At 44.5% G+C, this 20724-nt stretch overlaps 1 protein-coding gene across 19 annotated transcripts in view; it reads left to right on the top strand.

The window, feature by feature from the left end:
• Positions 1-20724, top strand: part of LDLRAD4 (low density lipoprotein receptor class A domain containing 4) — a 434307-nt gene that overhangs the window by 32281 nt on the left and 381302 nt on the right. The window contains exon 1 of one of the 19 annotated variants that reach the window (XM_064577948.1): positions 8636-8690. The exons of 17 other annotated variants lie outside the window; for them this stretch is intronic. Coding sequence is in view for 1 of the 2 variants with exons in the window: in XM_064577940.1 (XP_064434010.1) it covers positions 8676-8690 (15 nt within the window). In the remaining variant the exon portion in view is untranslated. Of the gene's footprint in view, positions 1-8635; positions 8691-20724 lie in introns of those variants that run through there. One more of the 19 variants, XM_064577940.1, reaches the window with a different exon arrangement.

Raw genomic sequence — 20724 nt, 5'->3', positions numbered from 1 at the left:
GTCCTATGCGGCCCTGTAGGGCTCTGGTGAATGGGTGCCATTCCAGGTGTGGAGTAGAGCAGTGTCTCAGCTTTGGTTCATGTGGATCTCTTTGGAGTGAAGTGGGTGACGGTACAGGAGGCTGTTACAGTACCAAGTCCCAAGAGATGAGGGTTTCCCAGGTCAGGGTGGTCCAGGTGCAGAGAATGAGCCAGGACTTGGAAGGCGGAGTGTTGAGGATTTAGTGAGGGCTGAGAAAGACAAGGGTGCATCCGAGTTTTTGGCTGAGCCACTGGAGTTGTATTTTATCAGGTTGGGGCAGATTAGGGAAGGAGCAGGTTTGATTGTTATTTTTTATAAGGAGACAATTTTTTATTGTGATAATAATAATTATTATTAGTAATAGCAGTAGTGGTACATGGCCTACTTTTATTACTATGGTTTGTTGTCTTCTTGTTTCTGCTTAACCTTTGTGTACAAGTAACCTTTTAGAAAACAGTGTACCACTTATTTAGGACATTGTGAGTGTTAGTCATTGTCCGGAAATGGAACGGAGTTTCTTTGCAAGAAAGATCCAATTTAAAGCGCTTTAATTCCCTGGGGGAGGGGGTGCTGTATGTACACAGCAGGTTTTAATGCTCTATTATTCTATCGAAAATTAGAACAGTGATTATATATGTTGACAGGACTCAGATCCATGAACTGCCCTGAATCTGGTGGTGGGAACTTTGGGAAGTAAACTAAATCTGTTTGCTTCCTCTAAAAACATCCTCCTTGTATCGGAGGTGGGTCCTATCTATGTGGGGAGTAGAAATCACTCATCTTTTAAGTTAGAGTCACTTTCCTGGCTCTGTTATTCGAGTTACCTCCCTGTGATGCTGGTTAGAAATGCAGACTCTCAGCCCTGCCCATGCCCCACAAATCACAAACTGCCTTTTAACAAGGTCCCCAGGGGTTTCGGGCACCTTAAAATTTGAGAAGTACTGAGTGAGAACAATGTCAGGTGTTTCTGAAGCCTAGCTTCCGGGTGGGCATTTCATCAGGGCTGCTGGGTTTCCATCCAGAGCTGGTGTGAACAGGGTCAAGTTACAGAACACTCCCAACAGCATCTCCAGCGGTCTGGCACCCTGGGGATGCTTTCTTAGAGAGACCTTTGCAAATGAGACCCCTGGCAAGCTAGTATGTGCACTGGCATGCAGTAGAGAGCCTTCTCTTTTCTAAGAAGAGGGTCAAAAGCAGGGGGTTGAGTGAATGGAGGGGGAAAGCCCAGGTGCCTGGGCATCCCATGCTGCAGGTGCACTTGGTGGGGTGAAAGGAAATTCATATTGCTGAAATGAAGTAGCTGTTTGATGCAGTTATTTGGGAAACATTGCCCATAGATCTCAGAACTGTTTGTTGCATCTTCCTTAAACATTTCTCTTGTCAGAATGATGAGAAAATTGCCTGTGTGGGAACTCTGAGAGGTGCAAATTTGTTAATACCTCCTTTGACAATGGTTTGTATTCAGAGCTGTTTATGAGCTGTCACAAATCATTTCCAGTTACAATATGCTGCCGTTAAATCAAGTAGCTGTGGAAGAGTCTGGGAGAATACATGTGGCCTCATGGCCTCAGCTCAAGGAGGGCCCAAGGATGGACGCTGTGGGTCTGGTTTTTAAATTGGTGAATTGAATTGTAGAGTGAAAATGGTCTGGTTCCTGTGGAAAAGCTCTTTTTGAAAATCGTCCTTGTTTTAATGGTCTTCAGAAGGGTAATATTAAGGCATAAGTTTGAGACTCAGCCTTTCTTTCAATGGCTAGCATAGAGAGGAATTCAATGCCTGTCCTCTTGTTCTTTTATGATAGTGTTTGTCAGACTCAGGGATGGTGCTGTTATCTGTTCTCATCACTGCTGGAACATGGCATGCAGTTGCTTTCCCACTGGTAATGGTGCATCTGCCCTGACCCATCTGTCCTACCCCATCCACCCTGTGCTCATGGCGGACATTTGCAAGATGGTTGTCTGGGGTTCACAGTGGCCTCGAACTGTGAGAAGCTGAATGATCTTGTGGGGTGTTTTATTGTTGGTCTGGATGCATTAGAGCGGTTGTTCTCAACTAGAGGCACTTTTGTCTCCCAGGGGACATTTGAAAATGTTTGGAGACATGTTTGGTTATCATAACTAGGAGGTAAGAGGTGCTGCCAGCATCTAGTGTGTAGAGACCAGGGATCCTGTAAGTGTCCCAGAGTGCACACGACAGTCCCCCCAACAAAGAATCCTCCAACTCCAGTTGTCAGTAGTGCTGAGGTTGAGAAACCCTGCTTTAGAGCTAGGGGCAGTTTTGACAGGTGCACAGTGGTGGGTAAAGATTAGAACATGTCTGTTGGCCAGATAGAGGTTGAAAAGATGTCCGATCTCCAGTGTCTGCTTCTGTTCCTTTTTCGCATGTTTACTTAATAGTCAGAAAAGAAATTCCATTGTCCCAAATCCGTTTTTTCTAACCCAGGACAGGTAGTCCCAAACTGCTGAGGTTTGGGTGGCAGACCCCTTTATCAGAGGTAACCCTACTTCTCTTCTGTGCTTCCAGAACATTTTGCGTAACAGTGAAGAAGCACATCTCTAAAGCCATAATAAGCCTTTTCTTTTTTAAACTCTTGGTTTGTCTTAATCAGTGAATTCTATGAAACTCTTTCTCATTAGCATTAAAATGGAATCTGCTAATAAGATAGCCACTGGGACAATAGTGAAAATGCTGGAAGTGTGATACATTTTCTTGAAGATTTTATGGTCACTGAATTTGGATATTTACTTATATTTTGCTTTCATGACCTCACAGTTCAAGTCTCTCAAGAAATGTGTGCAGTTGACTGGAGGGAAGTCCAGGGGATGGAATATCCTGGTGCCTGTGCACCGAGCTCCAAGCCCTCTTCACAGCTGCCCTTCCTTCTTCGACCAGGTCCCTTAAAAGCTTTTGTCGTCTGATTACACCTTACAGAAATTTGCAGTTAAGAAATCTGGTGTTAATTAATTCAGTATTTAGGCCAATAGTAGTTCTTTCTAGCTTGTTACTAAGGCTGTGCTTCAGTCCTTCATGATACAGAGTTCCTCTTTCCTTGGCTGGATTACCGACAATGTTCAAAGGAGGCAGAGAAAGGATTGTAACGGAGTCTTCCCAGAAAATGCCCTCTCGTGGGAACTCATAATTTTAATCCAGAATCGACTGCTGCTGCTGCCATACATAACTGGACCCAGTGCAATGGCAGACCAGTGAGTCCCGGGGCAGTTTATAGCTTATCATCTCATGCTCATTTCAGGATAACAGCGTGTCCCTCCGTTGTTGGGAGACTGCTGTTTTCTTGTAGCACATGGACAGTTGCACGTGTCCTCAGTGAGAGGTGAATTTGCATCATTTGTGGCTACCTCCTCATTTCTGATGGACTTTTGGGTAGAGTGAATTTTAGTGCTAAAACATCCCACAGTTGTAAGCCCTTAGAGAGGTACTAAAATACTAAATAAAAGAAACCACAAGCTTTAGAATGTTCTATGATATAGATTGTTAGAGGGTTTTGGTTCATTTTCTTCACAATTGTTTCTTTAGCTTGTTTTCTGATTTTATCTATGTGTGTATATATATATATATATATTTTAAAGATTTTATTTATTTTTTGACAGAGAGACAGCGAGAGAGGGAACCACGCGGGGGAGTGGGAGAGAGAGAAGCAGGTTTCCTGCTGAGCAAGGAGCCCAGTGTGGGGCTCGTGGGATCATGACCTGAGCCAAAGGCAGATGCTTAATAAGACTGAGCCACCCAGGCCCCCCTCTGTTTATATTTCTATCATCTATCTGTATTTCTGTCATCTTTATCAACTATCTGTACCTATTTCTACCTATCCACCTGTGTGCCTTGTCTATCTTTATCATCTCTATTTCTGTGTATCCATCCATTTGTATATCTGTTTGCCTGTCATCTACATCTATTTCTACCTATATATCAACTATCTATCTATCTATCTATCTATCTATCTATCATATCTATCATCTATCATATCTATCATCTATCTATCGATCATCTATCCATCATCTATTTATCTATCATATCTATCTATCTATCATCTATCATCTATCTATCTATCTATCATATCTATCATCTATCTACCTATCATCTGTCTATCATATCTATCATCTATCTATCATCTGTCTATCATCTATCATATGTATCCATCCATCTATCATCTATCTATCTATCTATCATCTATCTATCTATCTATCTATCTATCTATCTATCTATCTATCTATCATATCTATCTATCCATCCATCCATCCATCCATCCTACTAACAGAACTCAAGGAGCATGTATTCTACCTTCCCCTTAAAGAGAAAAGGCTATAATTTATTTTCAGACGCTCTCCTAAGAGCACATACTGCTTTTTTATCGAAGGTCATTGCTTTGACCTACTGATTTTCATGTGGCAGTCCATGTCCTACAGCTTTGGAAACACACCCTTTGCTGCCTGAGCTGCTTTCTGGCCACAGCAACAAATATGTTCTCTTGTAGCTGATTGCTACCCTTGAAACAGTACCTTCTCCAGCTTTTCAGAAGCCCGTTCAAGAGCTCTGAAGCCTTTCTTTTTTTTTTTTTTTAAAGATTTTATTTATTTATTTGACAGAGACACAGTGAGAGAGGGAACACAAGCAGGGGGAGTGGGAGAGGGAGAAGCAGTCCTCCCGCCAAGCAGGGAGCCCGATGCGGGGCTCGATCCCAGGACCCTGGGATCATGACCTGAGCCGAAGGCAGACGCTTAATGACTGAGCCACCCAGGTGCCCCTCTGAAGCCTTTCTTTTTGCCTCAGGAACCTACCTGGAAAAGATTGTCTTTTATATAGTGTCATAAGCAGCTGACATGTAGGACAGCACTTTGCAAATCTTTCTCTGATCTGTTTTGAGAAATAGCAGAGTAGTATTGGTTTTACATGAACTTGACCAAATTTGTTCATGTTTGGGGTGAATGGGGGTGTACGACAATTAGTGGGGAATGGTGAGATTCTTAAGTATAGTTATTTCTGTGACTCAACCAATTATTTCCTTTTTCATATTGCATTATTTGTTGTTGCTATTCTTTCTCCTGCTATTTCCTTCTCTCCTTGCAGATGTCTTTTTTAACCTCTGTCTCATAGACACAATAGTCACCTGCACCCATCTGACTTAGCTCATCACCACTGAATGTAGCCCATTTTGAGGACAGTATACCAGCTGGAAACATCCCCAGGCTGGATTGAAATGTGCCTCCTCTGGCCATGACTAAGAGCAGGGTTTGCTTTTCTTCCATGTTGGCAGATATTTGAAGACACTTCTGATGGGTGTCTTCTGATGCCCCATCTGATCCTCCTCTTTTCTGGGTTGGATGGCCCAGCTTGCCTTCCTTTGTACTGACTGTCCCTCTTTGTTCCTCCTTTAGATGAGGGCGTGCTCACCAAATGGTGGCAGGAGTGTTTTCCAGAGCCCAACTACAATATACTGTGTCTTAGAGCGGCAGGCTTGGTGAGGTGAGCAGGGCACTGGCCAGGAGGAGATGCTGGGGGCATTTAGTCCTGGCACCAGTGAACAGCATTCCATTTACTGGTGGAAAAACAGATCAGTGGGTTCTTGCTGTTCTGCTTACTAGATGATATATTTTCTTCATACTGTTTACCAAGAAAGAATGTGGTTTTGCAGCCAAGAACTTGGATTCCTGGTTCCTGGTGAACAGTTGTTAGAATGCTCCGAGTCTCTTCATTTATAATAAAGACAGCTTCAAGAAAATGCTCTGCCTGGGACAGGGTAGATTTCAGCAAGTGTTTGCAAAACTCCCAGTTCAGTTCAAGCTGTGGGCTAAGAATCCTTGCTATTGGTTTCAGCCTCTGACCTTCAGAACTTTGGGGGGTTGTTTGGGCAGCTGTATCCCAAAAGGCAAGACCGATGAGGTCCACAGAGCTAGTGAGAAGCCCACCCGGGGAAATTAACCTGTGGGTGAGAATTTCGGCAGTGTTGTTAGAAAGTACGGTATTTCTATCCTACTTTTGAATTTCAGAGCCAGCTCCAGTATTTTCAAAGACCTCATCTGTACTGAAGGCTGCCAAGACTTCTGGCTTAGAGGCTGGTGGTGTCATCCCAGGCCTCTGCGCAGAGCCCGTGCTGTGCAGTAGGAAGGGGACAATGGTGGGGCCGTGGAGGCAGGGGTGCACGTGCAGCCGGGTGTGGGAGAGAGCAAGATGGGGATGATGCCGTGGGGACAGTGCGACCCACGGGGGGTTGTGTATGTGGGAACAGAAGTGTGGACGGTGCCTGCGCTGAGCACTCCTGAGGGTCGTGGGCCAGCCTTCCATCTCTGCTTTCACCGACTGCACTGTAGCCTGGCAAGGCCAGTGAGGGCAGCAGGAGAAGGGCCCGGGCTCATGGAGGTAGGAGCTGGCCGGGAGAGAGGTGGTGACACGTGGTGGTACCTCACCCCACCTGCCGGTTCAAATCCCAGCTCTGCCTAGTCCTCACTGTGGGATCTTGGATGATTCACTCAAACTGCCCTTGCCTCATTTTCCCCATCTATAACAGGAGGATGCTGGTAATAGCATTACCCACCTCATAGAGTTCTTATAAAGATTTTGAGTTAATAATGTAAAGTGCGTAAAAAAGGGCTGACCTATCCTAAGTGTTACGATTCTAAGTGAGGACACCGATCCACCTGACTTGCATTACCTCCCTTTCCGTCAGAAGGTCCTTACTGAGTTACAGCCGAACTTCAGCTTCTCCTGTGTTAGTAATCTTATTTCATTTAATAAAGTACAGTCAGCATGACTTTAGGATTTTGGGGGTGGGGGACTGTAAGACAACTCTGGAGTAAGTCTGTAAGGTGGTTGTTGCATGCAGGACACCCCAGCGAGGAGTCTGTAGGATGCTATGATGGAGTCAGGGAGGGGCACGGGACCCCATCCCTCCTGCAGCAGATAGGACCCCGTTCCTCCCGTTCCAGGCTCGCTGCTGTTGGTTGGATGCCATTTCAAAGAGTGGTGGTGGGAGGGGGGCAGAAGTGGCTGTCCATGGCTCTGTACAATTCAGGACCACACGACCTGACCGTCCTACCAGACGGCTGCTCTGTGTTAAGTGGCCAAAGGAAGGATGGGGCCTGGAGATGGAGATGTTGGACGGCTTCCCAGCTCCCTGGAGTCACATCTTCACAGTGGGCCTTGTTGCTTTTTTAAAACAGAATATCCAGAACATTAGACACATGCGTATTTAACAATAAGTGTAAAAACATTTTATAAACCCAGAAATTATTTTTGAAACATTTGCCGCCATTCAATTATACTGCATCCTTTATGAGTATAGTTAATTAAGAATGGACTTTTTTTTCCCCCATCAGTATCTCGAGCCCAGTGACTTAAGGTAAATACCGTTCTTGGGCAGAGAAACCTTTAACATGTGTTTTGTATTAGACACTGTACTGTTTCCTTTCTATTCAAAATTCTGATGAGCATTAAGCAGTGTTTCATACTTTTCTCTGCAAATGGCTGTTCTTTGGATTGTGTGAAGTAATTTCTCTATAGCCCTTCCCTTCTTCCAAGACTTTGAATCTGGATTGATCTTTGTTTATAAAGCTTTCCAAGATGCATTGCTGAAAAAAATAGTTGAAGAATGTATCTGAAGAAAGCACATGGATGCATTTCACAACTGTGCTGTTTTATAAAAGCATTTAAATACAATCTTCCTGAATCTGGAAGCCTCCAGGCTGGCTTACAAAAACAGACTCGAGTGTTTCAAGGTTGAGGCAGACATTGGCACATTTATCTGTACAGTGATAATAAAAGTTAATCTCTTGTCTTTCCCCTGATTTAGAGCTGGTTACCCAGGCCAGGATCCTGGTCTTGTTCTGGCTCTCCACCTTCCTCTCTGCACATCCAGTCTCTGTATCACCAGGTCCTGCGAGTTGACTTCTGTTTTTCTTCACATGGCTTTTCTCGTTCCTCCGTGTAGTTACTGCCTTGGATTCTTAGTGCTTCGTGTGTAGACTTCTGTAACCGCCGCTGGACAGACTGCTCTCTGCCCTTGACCTCTGGTTTTCTCTCCTCTCCTCCCATGTTCTCACTGTGTTCTGGAGCAGAGGGTCTCAGACTTCAGTGAGTGTCAGAATCACCTGGAGGGCTCTTTATTTTTTTTATTTTTATTTTTTTTAAGATTTTATTTATTTATTTGACAGAGAGAGACACAGTGAGAGAGGGAACACAAGCGGGGGGGAGTGGGAGAGGGAGAAGCAGGCTTCCCGCAGAGCAGGGAGCCCTGATGTGGGGCTCAATCCCAGGATCCTGGGACCATGACCTGAGCCGACGGCAGACGCTTAACGACTGAGCCACCCAGGCGCCCCTGGAGGGCTCTTTAAAATGCAGTTTCTGATTTGGTAGGAGTGGAGCCTGAGACTTTGCATTTCTCACATTTTCCCGGGGGATGCTGATGCTCCTGGTCTGGGACCCCCTCTGGCCCGCACAGCTGACGTGTCACTGCCTTGCTTCAAAAGGTAAAGGCTGGACTTGCCTGTGGCCATGGGTCACAGTGGCCTGGCCTGGTCTCTGTCTCCGGGCCCCTCTCCCACTGCTCCCTGTTTCACCCCATTTCTCTAGTTAGACACCTTGTATACCTCCTTCCTGGCTCCTCTGCCTGGAATGCCGCCCTCCTCTCTTGTGAAGCATGGATGTCAGCAGGAGAGGTGAGTACTTTTCTGGGCTCATCTTGACTTGTTAAAATGCATAACAGGAATGAATCGTTCCATGGCACTCAGAAGCAAGGCATGCCACATCTCTATTTTTCTAGAGCAATTAGATCTCATGTGAGCCCTGACTCACCAAGAAAAGTAAGATGGCTTCTGTCAGTCATTTGGTGGTGGGGTGTGAACCTCAGGACTTGTCGCTCATCCCCCTCCTGCCCGCTTCACTGGTGGTGGGTCCTGTTTGCTTGGCACTCAGGCAAGGTAGGGGGTGCTCTGATGCCAATCCTGGGGAGCCTGCTCTTCCTGTCTCCATCCCTTCCACCTCTGCTCCCCCAGCCTCCTGTCCCATTCTCCCACACATCAGTTTGAGTTTAGACCTGTTTTTCAAATGTTGGTATGTTTAAGAATTTTAAGGGGGAAGCTTGTTAAAAATGCAGATTCCCACAACTCCACCTTAAGAGATTATGATTCAGGAACAGAGGTGGTGCCCAGGAGTGTGTGTGGTAATAAGAATGTTAGGCACTTTTGTAGTTGTCCTATAGGTCATGGGCTACTTGCCCGACCCCTCCCGCCTTCTCCCATTAGGCCCAGAAACACAAAAGGCCATTTTGCTACAAATAGTTGAGTCATTTGGCTACCCAGCTTGAGATTCAGGACTGGACCATGGACACATGCTGTACTCTTCCTGCACGATGCCCCCCCCCCCGCCCCCCCCCCCCCCCCCCGGACTCGAGACTGATGTAGGCAGGCATACCACAGACCTAGGGAGGCACCCAGCTCAGGGTTTTGCTTTTTGTTTTCTTTCTGGCATGATGCTCCCTTGTCCACAGGTGGGGAGGATTCTTAGGGTCTCCAGTGGCTGTCTTCCCCAGTTCCGGGCATGGCTGAGAATGAGTTGCTTTTTAATTGGCAAAATGATCATGTCAGATCAAAGGAAAGCTGCTGAAGTGGCTGGCGTTCATACTGGGAAGGCAGCCGGTATAGCTTTTACGTGGAAGGAAGGGAGCTGCTTTAAAGGGAGCCCGGCTCTGATGTCCTGGCTGGACTCCTGCTCTTGTCCCTGGAGCCCTGTCCCCACCCCACCCTTCGGAGTGGCCTTCAGGGTGTTCGCTACAGTTTTCATCACAACCTCCAAGGGTGGTGAGTCACTGACTTGGGTGTAGAATTGAAATGAACAGAATTCTGAGTAAGAGCAATTCTAAAGGTTGCAGTTTTTATGTACCAGTGAGATTGAAAATCTGTGTTAACTGAACGATAGACCTACTTTCACGTGGAATCTCTTCCTGTAATAACATCATTGTCTGAGTTCTGGGCTAGCTCTTGGCTAGATTCAACAGGGGATCTTTGGCAAGGGGGGAGGCTGATGAAAATGTTCTCAGATGGCAGTCCGAATTACGAAGAAGACTTATGAAGTCATTGTGTGGCAGTCTTCAGTTATACCTGTATTTGCAAGATGTACTTTTGCTCGAAAGGTTCAAATAATTAACTGTATTAGAAATATTCACTGCATGTGATAATGTGAAGTCATGCACTTTTAAGGTATCAGAGAAATGTTTGGTACGTTTGAAAACAGTACTTGCAGTGACTAGAGGCATGCGTGTGTGTGTGTGTGTGTGTGTTGTTTTTGGTGTGGGTACACAAGGCCTGCAACATTAACAGTTAGCAGAAGAGTGTCTGTCTTACTTACTTTGAAACCAGCGCACCCCTTCCACCTGTCACATGTTGTGGTGGGATTTGAGAAGAACGAGGACAATTTTATCAGGATTGGGAAGTGTTCCAGGGGAATAGCCCGTGCACGCTCATTCGCTTTCTACAGTAACCTGTGCAGCGACCACACGCTTGACACAAGCCGCTGTTCTCACTCAGATCTAGCTCCGACACCACACAGCTTGAGATGAATAAGCCTCACTTCAGATGTAGCGTGCAGCTCAGTTGCTTGTTCGTTCTCACCGTTTGCTTCCCTGGGAGTTTGAAACAGAGGCAATGGAACCTCACTCAGACTGGTGTGGTAGAGACCACCCGCTCGTAAGCCCTGCCTAGCATTGTCCAGCAGCTTTCCTGGGCTCCTGGTAAGAGGTAACAGGTTGTCTTGCCAGGAGAACTAATGCAGACCGTGAGTCCCTAACTGTCCTTTCTGACCTTTGATTTAAGTAATGTGCAGACCAGTGCATGCTTTCATCAAACTTTAATTCTTGTGCTTTTCAAGATGTGCATGGAGAGAGATTTTCCTAAGGTGAAGACCACAGTTTTATACTGATTTCCTTTACTTTCATGTCACGTGCCAGAGTATTTTGTATCTCTGTTGTTGGGTTGCAGACAGGCCTGACTCTTTGCCTTTCCTGTGCGTCCCTTCTCTTTCTGGTGCCTTAGTTTCCTCCTTCACCCTCATCTCCCATTTGGACCATTTCCTCTTGCTTTCACCTCTTGACCTTGACCCCTCTCCTTTCCCCTCTCCCTCCTGTCCTGGCAAGCCATTGTAATTGGGAAGTTGGCTGATTACATTGTGTGTTAAGTTCTTGTGGTTGTAATTCTTTTCCTTTTCACAAAAATTCCAGTTATTTGAATATCCCAGCTGTTTGGATTCTGGCTAAGTGGGACTTACTTCATCTGAGGATCTGAAAACATGGTGCCAATTGGTCTTTACATGCATATCTGAGTTTGCTGTTGAAGACACCAAGGGGGAGGTATTTTAATAAGTCAGCAGATGCGAAACGGTATGCTTTCAAACTGCTTTTCTGTCTAGGACTTAGCAGCTGGGGCATACGGCATCTGCCGCTAGCTTGATTTTCCCTGTAATGTAACCATGCTACACCAAAGTTACTTCATGCTTTTCCCTTTTAAGTGTCCCTTTGTCTACCTGTGTCACTGATTTTAGGTTGTACTGCTTTCTTCAAGGCTGAAGCAGTGCACAAAGTAAAACCCTAAAATTTTTAGAAACTATACAGCATTATATTGTAAATGTGTAAAAATTCTAAACAAAGTTGGTGGTTTGGAAGGATTTTCATGAGAACTCCTTCAGCAAAAAGGTAGTAAATTCCTTAAAATAACTGAACTTTGGCTTATAACAAGGTCATTGTTTGGCAGTGTCCACATTTTAAAAACTTTCCAGAGCTAAGAGGAGGAAATGATTCTGAGACAGTGTAGCAATTTAAAAAATAAAGATAATAAATTAACATTTGCATTATTTGCCAACCACTGCTTTCCTTTCTTCCAAATTTCTACCTCACATTCCGGACCATTTGTGAAGAACTAGATTAACTTTACCTTTTTTTTTTTTTTTTTTTGATTGAAATTGATTTTGCAGAAGTGGAAATTTGGCAGCAAGTATGGAAACTAGCAAATCAGTTGACAGTGTTCTGTGCTTCTTAGTTTAATGAAACCCACAAGAATGAGGAAAGACTGCATGGCTTCAAATAAGGGAAGGCTTTGCCTTTTCTGGGATTTTATTTTTACTCTTATTAATTCAGTAACATGTAGAACGTGTAGAATAGCATGTCCAAACTTTAGTTGGCTAATAGTGACCTCCAAATGGGTAGAATTTCAACTCCCAGTAATTACTTTTGGATGATTTGATGGAGAAAATGCTGGGAAGTATTTTCTAAGAATGGTATAAAATGAAGAGGAATATGGTAATTTAAAAACAATAGCAACAGGGGTGCCTGGCTGGCTCAGTCTGTAGAGCATGAGACTCTTGGTCTCGGGGTTGTTGAGTTCAAGCCCCATGTTGGGTGTAGAGATTACTTAAAAATAAAATCTCAAAAAAATAACAAAAATAAAAACAACAACAACTGTGAACTAATGGAATATAAGCAATTGGCTGATGATAGTTTTTACACTCAGACATTGTGTTCTGAACTTGACTTCTGATGGGGTAGTAGAAGCAGGTATCTAATTTCAATTAAAGTGGCCAGTTGACACAGAGTATTCGGAGCATCTGTGTTTCTTTCAAATAAAATAGGGTAGGTGGGGGGTGCTTAGGTGGCTCAGTTGGTTAGGCATCTGACTCTTGATTTTGGCTCAGGTCATGATCTCAGAGTTGTGAGATTGAGCCCTGCATCGGGCTCCATGCTGGATGTGGAACCTGCTTAAGATTCTCTCACTCTCTTTCTCTCCCCGCCTCTGCACCACCCCCCGAACCCCACTCTCTGTCTCAAAAAAAGGGGTGGAGGTGGACTTTTTTTTTTTTTTTTGAATGATGGTTTTCATTGTCAATATATGTTTTTTTCCAGCCAGCTGGAACTCTAGCAAGTCTGTTAGACATAGCTAACTTTTAGGGTATCCAAGTTGGTAGTATATGAATCGTGGTGTCTAAATATAGTATCTCTTGATTGGATGGGGGCCCCCAAATGTGGGGCGACGGTAGGGTGGAAGTCAGTGGTGCAGGCTGCACAAGAATTCACCAGAGGCAGAACAAAGGAAACAGAAGTTTACTGAATACACCGCAAGAGAGGAGTGGTCAGGACAGCAGAGGAGAGGTTATCTGCAATGATGTAGTGGGTGGGGTAAAGGGGGAAGAAGAGGAGGTATGGCGATGTATGGAATTCTCCCTTTTTTGGTAACTGTGCCTAGTTGTAAGTGGCCCATTGGTCAGTTAGAGCCTATGGATATTTTGATGGGTCTTTTCTACATTCCATTGCTCAAGTCTTTTTGCCTGAAAGTGGCCTCCACATGAGTTACTTCCAAATAGATGTTCTCTTTTCATCTGTGGACATTCTGTAGATTTCTCAAGGAGCCTGGACCTGCTTTCCAAGTCAGTTTCCTCCATGTGGTTCTTGTACTCCCTCGCTTAGGTGCTGTTCTCCAGTCTTCCCAGATGGCCTTTTCCAACCACCATCGATGGGTCGCCATCGGCTGAAGCCCACGTTAATGTGCTTGTGGATATCACCTGTACACCTGCCTTCACGGCAGGTGCTGTCTGCTGAGGGCTTTGCTGTGTATTTGAACACAATTGTTAGGGGGTGCTAGGGAGGGCTACCTTGATCTGTAAACTACTCAGTGCTGTCTAGGGCTTTGTTACTGGACCACCGCATTGGCATCCCCTGGGAGCTTGTTAGAAATGAATCTTGGGGCTCACTGCAGACCCCCTGAGTCTGAATCTGCCCTACTCTCAAATGCAAAGTAGTGCTTATACTTGTCCTATTTTAATGACCATTTACAAGTTTATCAAAGCACTGGAAGCCAAAGACAAAGATCCTTTAGCAGTAGAATGTGTTTTCATTAAGTTATTTCAGAATACTGGAGACTTTGACAAGTTCATGCACAGATAGTGCAGATGGGTTGAGTTCTGTTTGCCTCCAGCAGAGAAGAGTTAGTTCCTTTCTGCCTTCTGGTTAGTTCATGAGTCTTGCAGGGCTGTGCTCTGAAGGATCATCCTTCGGGACACTCTAAAATTTTATGAGTAGACTAGAATTTGCTCTTCTCTGCAGGTTGAGAGGGTAGGTGGACAAAGTAGGGGACAGGTGATGTTGTGATGAATTTGAGGTTATTTATTAAATAATAGTTAATTGGTTAAGGGCCTTGACTAGTGTTTTAGAACTGCAGGTCACGAAATCATTTTAGTAGGTCACAACCATCACTCAAGAAGCGATGTGTAATAGAAGATAGAATATAGTTCACAACTATAAGGCTAAGTATTGTTTTTAGAAACTTTATTTTTTGTTGTTTTTAGAAACTTTAAAAAAGTTATATGTGTGGTATGCATATGTATATAGAGATTTTTATTGTCACAGCTCAGTATATGTATATATGTATATACATATATATACATTTTCACATATATATGTATGTATATATATACATGTATATATTGTATGTGTTAAGAGTGTTTGAAAGTCCAAAATGACTAGTATCATGGGTGAGTTACAGAGGAAGTATTAAGGAGATACAATCTATGTAGTTTAATAGAGGAGAAAGACCAAGCATTGATGTTTATTACTGTCTGTTTACCAAAATGACAAATACATATCTAGATATCAATGAACAGTAAACATTCTGCCATATAGAAATGTTAGGAAATATAGGGTGTTAAGATTTTAAACCATTGTAGTTATTACAGAGCTATTATAATACCATCAAGAGATTTAAATATTTAGAATCTAATGAGATATAATCAGGACTAAAATGATTTTTGGACTTCATTTGATTTTCACTGCTGATTTACACAACTTTAGGATCTTCCATATTTTTGGTGTTCTCCTGGTAGTTGTTCAGGATCTATATGTAGTAAGGGATGGAGAGGCGTCCTTCGAGTCCACTGAGTGCTCATTTCCAGGTTCCCATGTGAGGCTTGGAATGTACTCTTGGTTACTTAGTCTACTAAAGAAGACCTTAGCTACCAGTGAAGGTTGAGGAGTCTAGTTTTTTTTGCCTCTTTTCAGCCCTCTTCCTGTTCTTATGTCTTTAGCTTCTGGCACAGGGCTTGACATGTTTAGCATGTGGTAAGTCCTTGTTGAATGAATGCATGACTCTTTCAATAGCTCCTCATTCTTCTTGAGTAAATGCCAGGTCCTTACAGTTGCCTACAAGCTCTTGGGACGCCCCCATTGCCTCTTTGACCTCATCTCCTGATACTTTTGCCCTCATTCACTCTGTCCAGCTAGGCTGCTTCTTTGTTCTTGGACCCCTCCCTGGAACGCTCTTTCTCACACATCCCTGTGTCCAGCCCCCCTGCCTCCTTCTAGCCTTGGCTCTGGTACTGCCTTCTCAGGGAGCATTCTCTGATGCCACTTCCCTCTGCCCATCCTGGCTGTCCTCCGCTCTGCTCTGTGCTTGCCTTACCATTTCTGAGCAAATGACTTAATTTACCTGTTGAGTAGGTTTATTGTTCAACTCTACACCCTTGTTCTGCTCACTGATGTGCCCAACTGCCTGGAATCATGTCTGGCACTTGGTGGGGTGTTCATACAGCCTGCCAGTGGATTTCATGGTGGAATGAGTTTGAGATACTTGGGTTTCTTCTTTCTACCTCACATGACATGGTGACTTCTTTCGTCTGTTCCTGGCATTTAGCATCACCCCCTCACAGTGCTAGGGATTCAGTACATTGAAACAGCTTTCTACAGAGAGTTGGCTCCATATTTAATGTTAAATATTAATAGAGGTCAATAAAATATTGATATCAATTTTTGTCTTTGCCATCTGAAAACCAGTCTTGACATTTAATTTTAAAAGCACAGACTTATTTATGTTTGTCCTATTTTCCATACTAAATTTTAGAATTTCAGAGAAATAATAACTTAGATCCTTTTTATTTTCTGATAGTACGTGGTGGAAAATTTGGGACATAACGGGTCTCCAAAAACATTGCTGCCTCACCAGCCTGGGACTGAGTCTGCTGTGGCTCCTGAGAAGTCCCGCCTGTGGCCACCTGCTGCGTCAGTCTTTGGGGGTCAGGACTCTCATGTGCTAGCTGGGTTCCACAGTATGCACATTTGTTTTTGCCTGTGGAGTGTTCACGGGAAGTGACCAAAAGGGTCTGAAAGAAGTGTGCTTATTGGTGAATGACTTGTTGCTATTTCCAAACAGACTCATAAAGTCTGGGTTTGAAGATAATATTACGACAAAAATACACCTTAGTTTTCAAAGGAATTCCCAAGATTAAAACATATTCATTTTTTGATACCTCAGCTTTGCTTTATTTCTTATTATAACCCTTTGTTTTGATTGCTCTGTGGATCTGCTTGTAGGATGGAATAGGGTTCAAATCTTAGCTTTGCCTCCTAAGAGTTGTATGACCCTAGACAAATCACCTAAATTCTCTAGACTCTGGTTATCTCATCTGTTAACTGAGGATAACTAATAACATCCATACAAGGTTGCTGTGAGCATTAAATGAGATACATAAAGTGCCTTGCAAGAGAGGCACTGAGCAAAGGTTAAATGAATGTTAGCTTTATTGTTATTGTTACTATTATCACCTAGAAATGAGTGACCAAGATGCCTGAGTATCTTTATGTGTTTGATTTCTTCTTGTTGTAATTAATTAAGTATCTAAACAGGAGGTCAAAAAGAGCAGAGAACAGAACAATTGGGCCAGAGCTCAGAATCCTGGGTATGCAGGGCTGTTTCTTGAAGTAGGCCTTATCTTGCTCTCAGGAATGTTGAAACCCCAAGGCCCAGTGCTGTGTGGTAAGATATGTGGGTCATTTGGACATGTATCTTTATAATGCCAGTGGCAATTGTTCTTTCTTATAAGGTAGGCTCTGTGATAAGCAGATGCCAATGGTATGGTGGGGGAGGCAAGAGGCCCAGGTCTTTGCCCCGGGGACTTGACCCCACCGGTGTGACTTGGTCAATACTATTCACCACCATGTTCCTTGATTTCTTCCTCACTTATAGCAAAGGGACAGGGCTTGAGCTCATTAAGTGTGAGAGCTTGTAAGATGTGAAAGGTGTGAGTTTGCCTCAAGTCTTCCTCTGAGGCTGTTATTCTGGGGAATGCCAGATATGGAGATACAGGTATGGTTGAGGGGTACAGGGAAGGAAGTAGATTGTATAAAAAAACCAGAAATATGAGACCTATCCTTAGAAAATGTGAGACTTGTTCTTAAGAGTTGGTATTCTCATGGGGAGTCCTGAGTAAACATGAAAGAGGGTATGTGCAGATAGCCCAGGAGCACTGGAAACTGAGTGAGGAGGACTGTAGGGGGTGAGGTAAACCAGGAAGACTCTTGGGAAGAGGCACTTCTGTTGTGAGTCATACCTATTAGCAGCTGGTTTTCTCTGATTACAAGCCATGCTGCTCTTTATATCATTTGACTATATTAATATTTATGATCGGTTACTAAGGCCCCTACTGTCTTTCTAAGTCTCTGCAGTGACCTGAATGTAGGTAACCATATCGTCATTTGTTAGCTGTTGTGTCTCAGAGATGACATGATTTCCCTGGGGTCAGGCAAGCAGTAAGTGGTGGATCTGGATTTGAACCCAGGGCAGGCTGTGCGTTTGGCTCTTCCCTTACTCCGCCAGTCCACGTGCTCATGGAGTTCCCGCCATAGTGACTGAGTATTTGATTCCCTTTTTGGCTTGTAACAGAAACGGTAACATCTCCATTTGGGTGTGTGCTAATAGGCTTTAAAGAGTATAGTTTGACCCTGAGAACTCCTTCCAGGATGCCTGAGAAATGAGACAGTACTTTATTGCTTAAGAAGCAAAAAAGGATCTTGATGTACCAATCACTGTCAAGTTTTTTATTACTTTCAAGTATTTTGTGATCCTTTGTGGAGGGGTTGGTCTCTGTCTTCCTCCCCTTGAGTTTGGAAATAACTAGGAAACTTCGCTGTTGGACTTGAATGTCACTTAAAAGAAATCATTCTCTTTGTTGTTGTTTCCTTAAGGTGCTCACTCCAGCTTTGTTAAGAACTTTATCCGCTCTTTGTGTGCTCTGAAACATTTAATTCTGCCTTTATGGGTCCCGAAGCATCCCATTTTTAGATTTTACAAGCTCCCTCAGCGCTTGCGCGTGCGCGCCCGCCTACGTGCGTGCACGCTCATGTGCATCTGCGTGCATGTGAGTGCGTGCGCGTGCACAGAGGCTGCGTCGCCCTACCCGGCAGGAGCCCGGCTGCCATGTTGGCTGTGGGGTTTCCTCGCAGCGCAGGGCAGCCCGAGGGTGGCCTTGTCCTAGTTTCCTCATACAGAGTTCTGGCCTTAATAAAGCTTAGCAAAGGGAGCTTCAGAACTTTGCAGTCGGAAGAGCTCAAGCCAAAACAGCAGGGAAGATAGAAAACCTGTCTGTTTAGCCATAGGCAGATGGACTGTTTTTGCTTTGACTGGAAGATCTTCTTGGTTGAAGGGCGAGGCAGGGCGGGAAGAGCCTGCGAAGGTCTGTTGGCCGTCCCGCTGTCCTGTGAGCGCAGCCTTCGAAGCTGTGGCTGTCCTGTGCTGGGCGGGAGGAGGCGTGTGTGGGAGCCTGCCAGCACTGCCTTCCTCCAGTGGGTGCACCCCCGAGGGGCTTTGGGGACCAGGTCTTTGGGGAGGCTGGCTGTTTCAGCTGTGCCCCAGGAAAGGCCCTTCGTCCCGCCCTTTGTGCTCCAGAAGAGATGACTTTCGGGTGTCGCCGCGCCTTATTTCTTCCTGGCAAGCAGAATGGGACTGTTCCTTTGTTGCATCTGCTTTGAAGAGGTCCTTCGTTTCTATTTTGGGAACAGAAATCCCTGTTAGAAGTAAGCCAGACAGCCGACAGAAGGCAGCTGGCTTCGGGATCCCTCTCCCGAGTCCTGGTCCCCGCTGGTTTTGTGTCTGCTGGGAGTTACCCAAAGCTGCCCTCTTCCTGTGCATTCCTCGATTTTGAAAGGCACCGATGAAATGGTTGGTGATGCTTTGTTAAGATACAACTTGTCAAACTCTTGGTCTTGGCTCTGCGGCTGGAACCTGCACTTATCTTCTTTGCATCTCACCCTGGGCTTTGCAGGGAGGTTGCTGGTGATGCTCCCTGCCGGCCTGACCCTTTCCCAGGCCAGACTCAAGTTAGTGAGAGAGCAGATCCTTGTGCTGGGCCCTTGAGCTGCAAAGACACACCTCTGGTCCAGTACTTCTTGGCATAAGTTTACTGTGAAATAATTCAGCCCCATGAGAGAAAGACACCGAAACCAAATTGTATGGCATTTACGAGTTGAATAAATGGACACACACATTTTATGTCGTGGAAATGTACTTGACAAAAAAATTTACGCATCTGGGGTGGAAGTGTAAGTCCATCCTTAACGAATGCCTCAACATTTCTGAAAAATGATGTAAAGTAAGTATAGATTTGGGAAAGAGACCTCTGTTTTCTATTTTCCTTGATCTCTGTGTAACACTGAAGTATATTACCTACTACTTGGTGTTTTTTTTCCAGCCCAACTTATAATTTACACAAAAGGGCTCTCTTGTCTCCGGGCATCATTGTGTTTTAAATGGCTCCAGTTCCCAGCTGGAAGCCAGTCCTGTTTCAGAGAAAGGAAGCATGCAGCCAGATTTCCCTCTTAACCTTTGTCTGGAATAAATGTCTTCCTTTACCTTAAAGAGAAAGTGAGAATATTGTGAAGGTTAAGAATAAATGTGTCTCAGGCGCCTGGATGGCTCAGTCGTTAAGCATCTGCTTTCAGCTCAGGTCATAATCCCGGGGTCCTGGGATCGAGCCCCGCATCAGGCTCCCTGCTCAGCGGGAAGCCTGCTTCTCCCTCTTCCACTCCCCCTGCTTGTGTTCCTGCTATCGCTATCCCTCTCTCTCTCTGTCAAATAAATAATAACAAAAAAAAGAATAAATGTGTCTCACTTCCCTAATGGTTTTTCAGTCTAACTGCCACTCATGTATCCCCTTCTTGGGGCAAGAGAGGTGACCTCCTTGCTTCATGTTACTTTCCAGGAATACCTGCAACTCAACCAGCTCATGGTTCCCAAACTGTGGCCGCTGAACCTACAGTGCTGTGTAAACTGCTGGAAACGTGTTGGGAACATGGCATTTAGAAGATGGTTTGGGCTGGTGCAGCCACTCTGGAGAACAGTTTGGAGGTTCCTCAGAAAGTTAAAAATAGAGCTACCCTATGACCCAGCAATTGCACTACTAGGTATTTACTCAAAGGATACAAAAATATAGATTTGAAGGGGTACACGTGCACCCTGATGTTTATAGCAGCATTATCAACAATAGCCAAACTATGGAGAGAGCCCAAATGCCCATCGACTGATGAATGGGTAACGAACATGTGAGATACACACACACACACCCACACCCACACACAATGGAATATTACTCAGCCATCAAAAAGAATGAAATCTTGTCATTTGCAACAACATGGATGGAGGAGCTAGAGGGTATTATGCTAAGTGAAATAAGCCAGTCAGAGAAAGACAAATATATGATCTCACTCATGTGGAATTTAAGAAACAAAATAGGTGAACATATGGGGGGGGGAGGGAGAGAGGGAAATAAACCATAAGGGACACTTAACCATAGAGAACAAACCGGAGGTTGATGGAGGGAGGTAGGTGGGGGGATGGGATAGATGGATGAAGTGTATTAAGGAGGGCACTTTTTGTGATGAGCACTGGG

Source organism: Mirounga angustirostris, unplaced genomic scaffold (assembly GCF_029215605.1).
Source record: "Mirounga angustirostris isolate CCGP_5_RB_7025 unplaced genomic scaffold, mMirAng1.0.hap1 SCAF_14, whole genome shotgun sequence".
Lineage (NCBI taxonomy): Eukaryota > Metazoa > Chordata > Mammalia > Carnivora > Phocidae > Mirounga > Mirounga angustirostris.
Note: the sequence above shows the minus strand (reverse complement) of the source record. Positions and strands in the feature narration are given on the sequence as shown.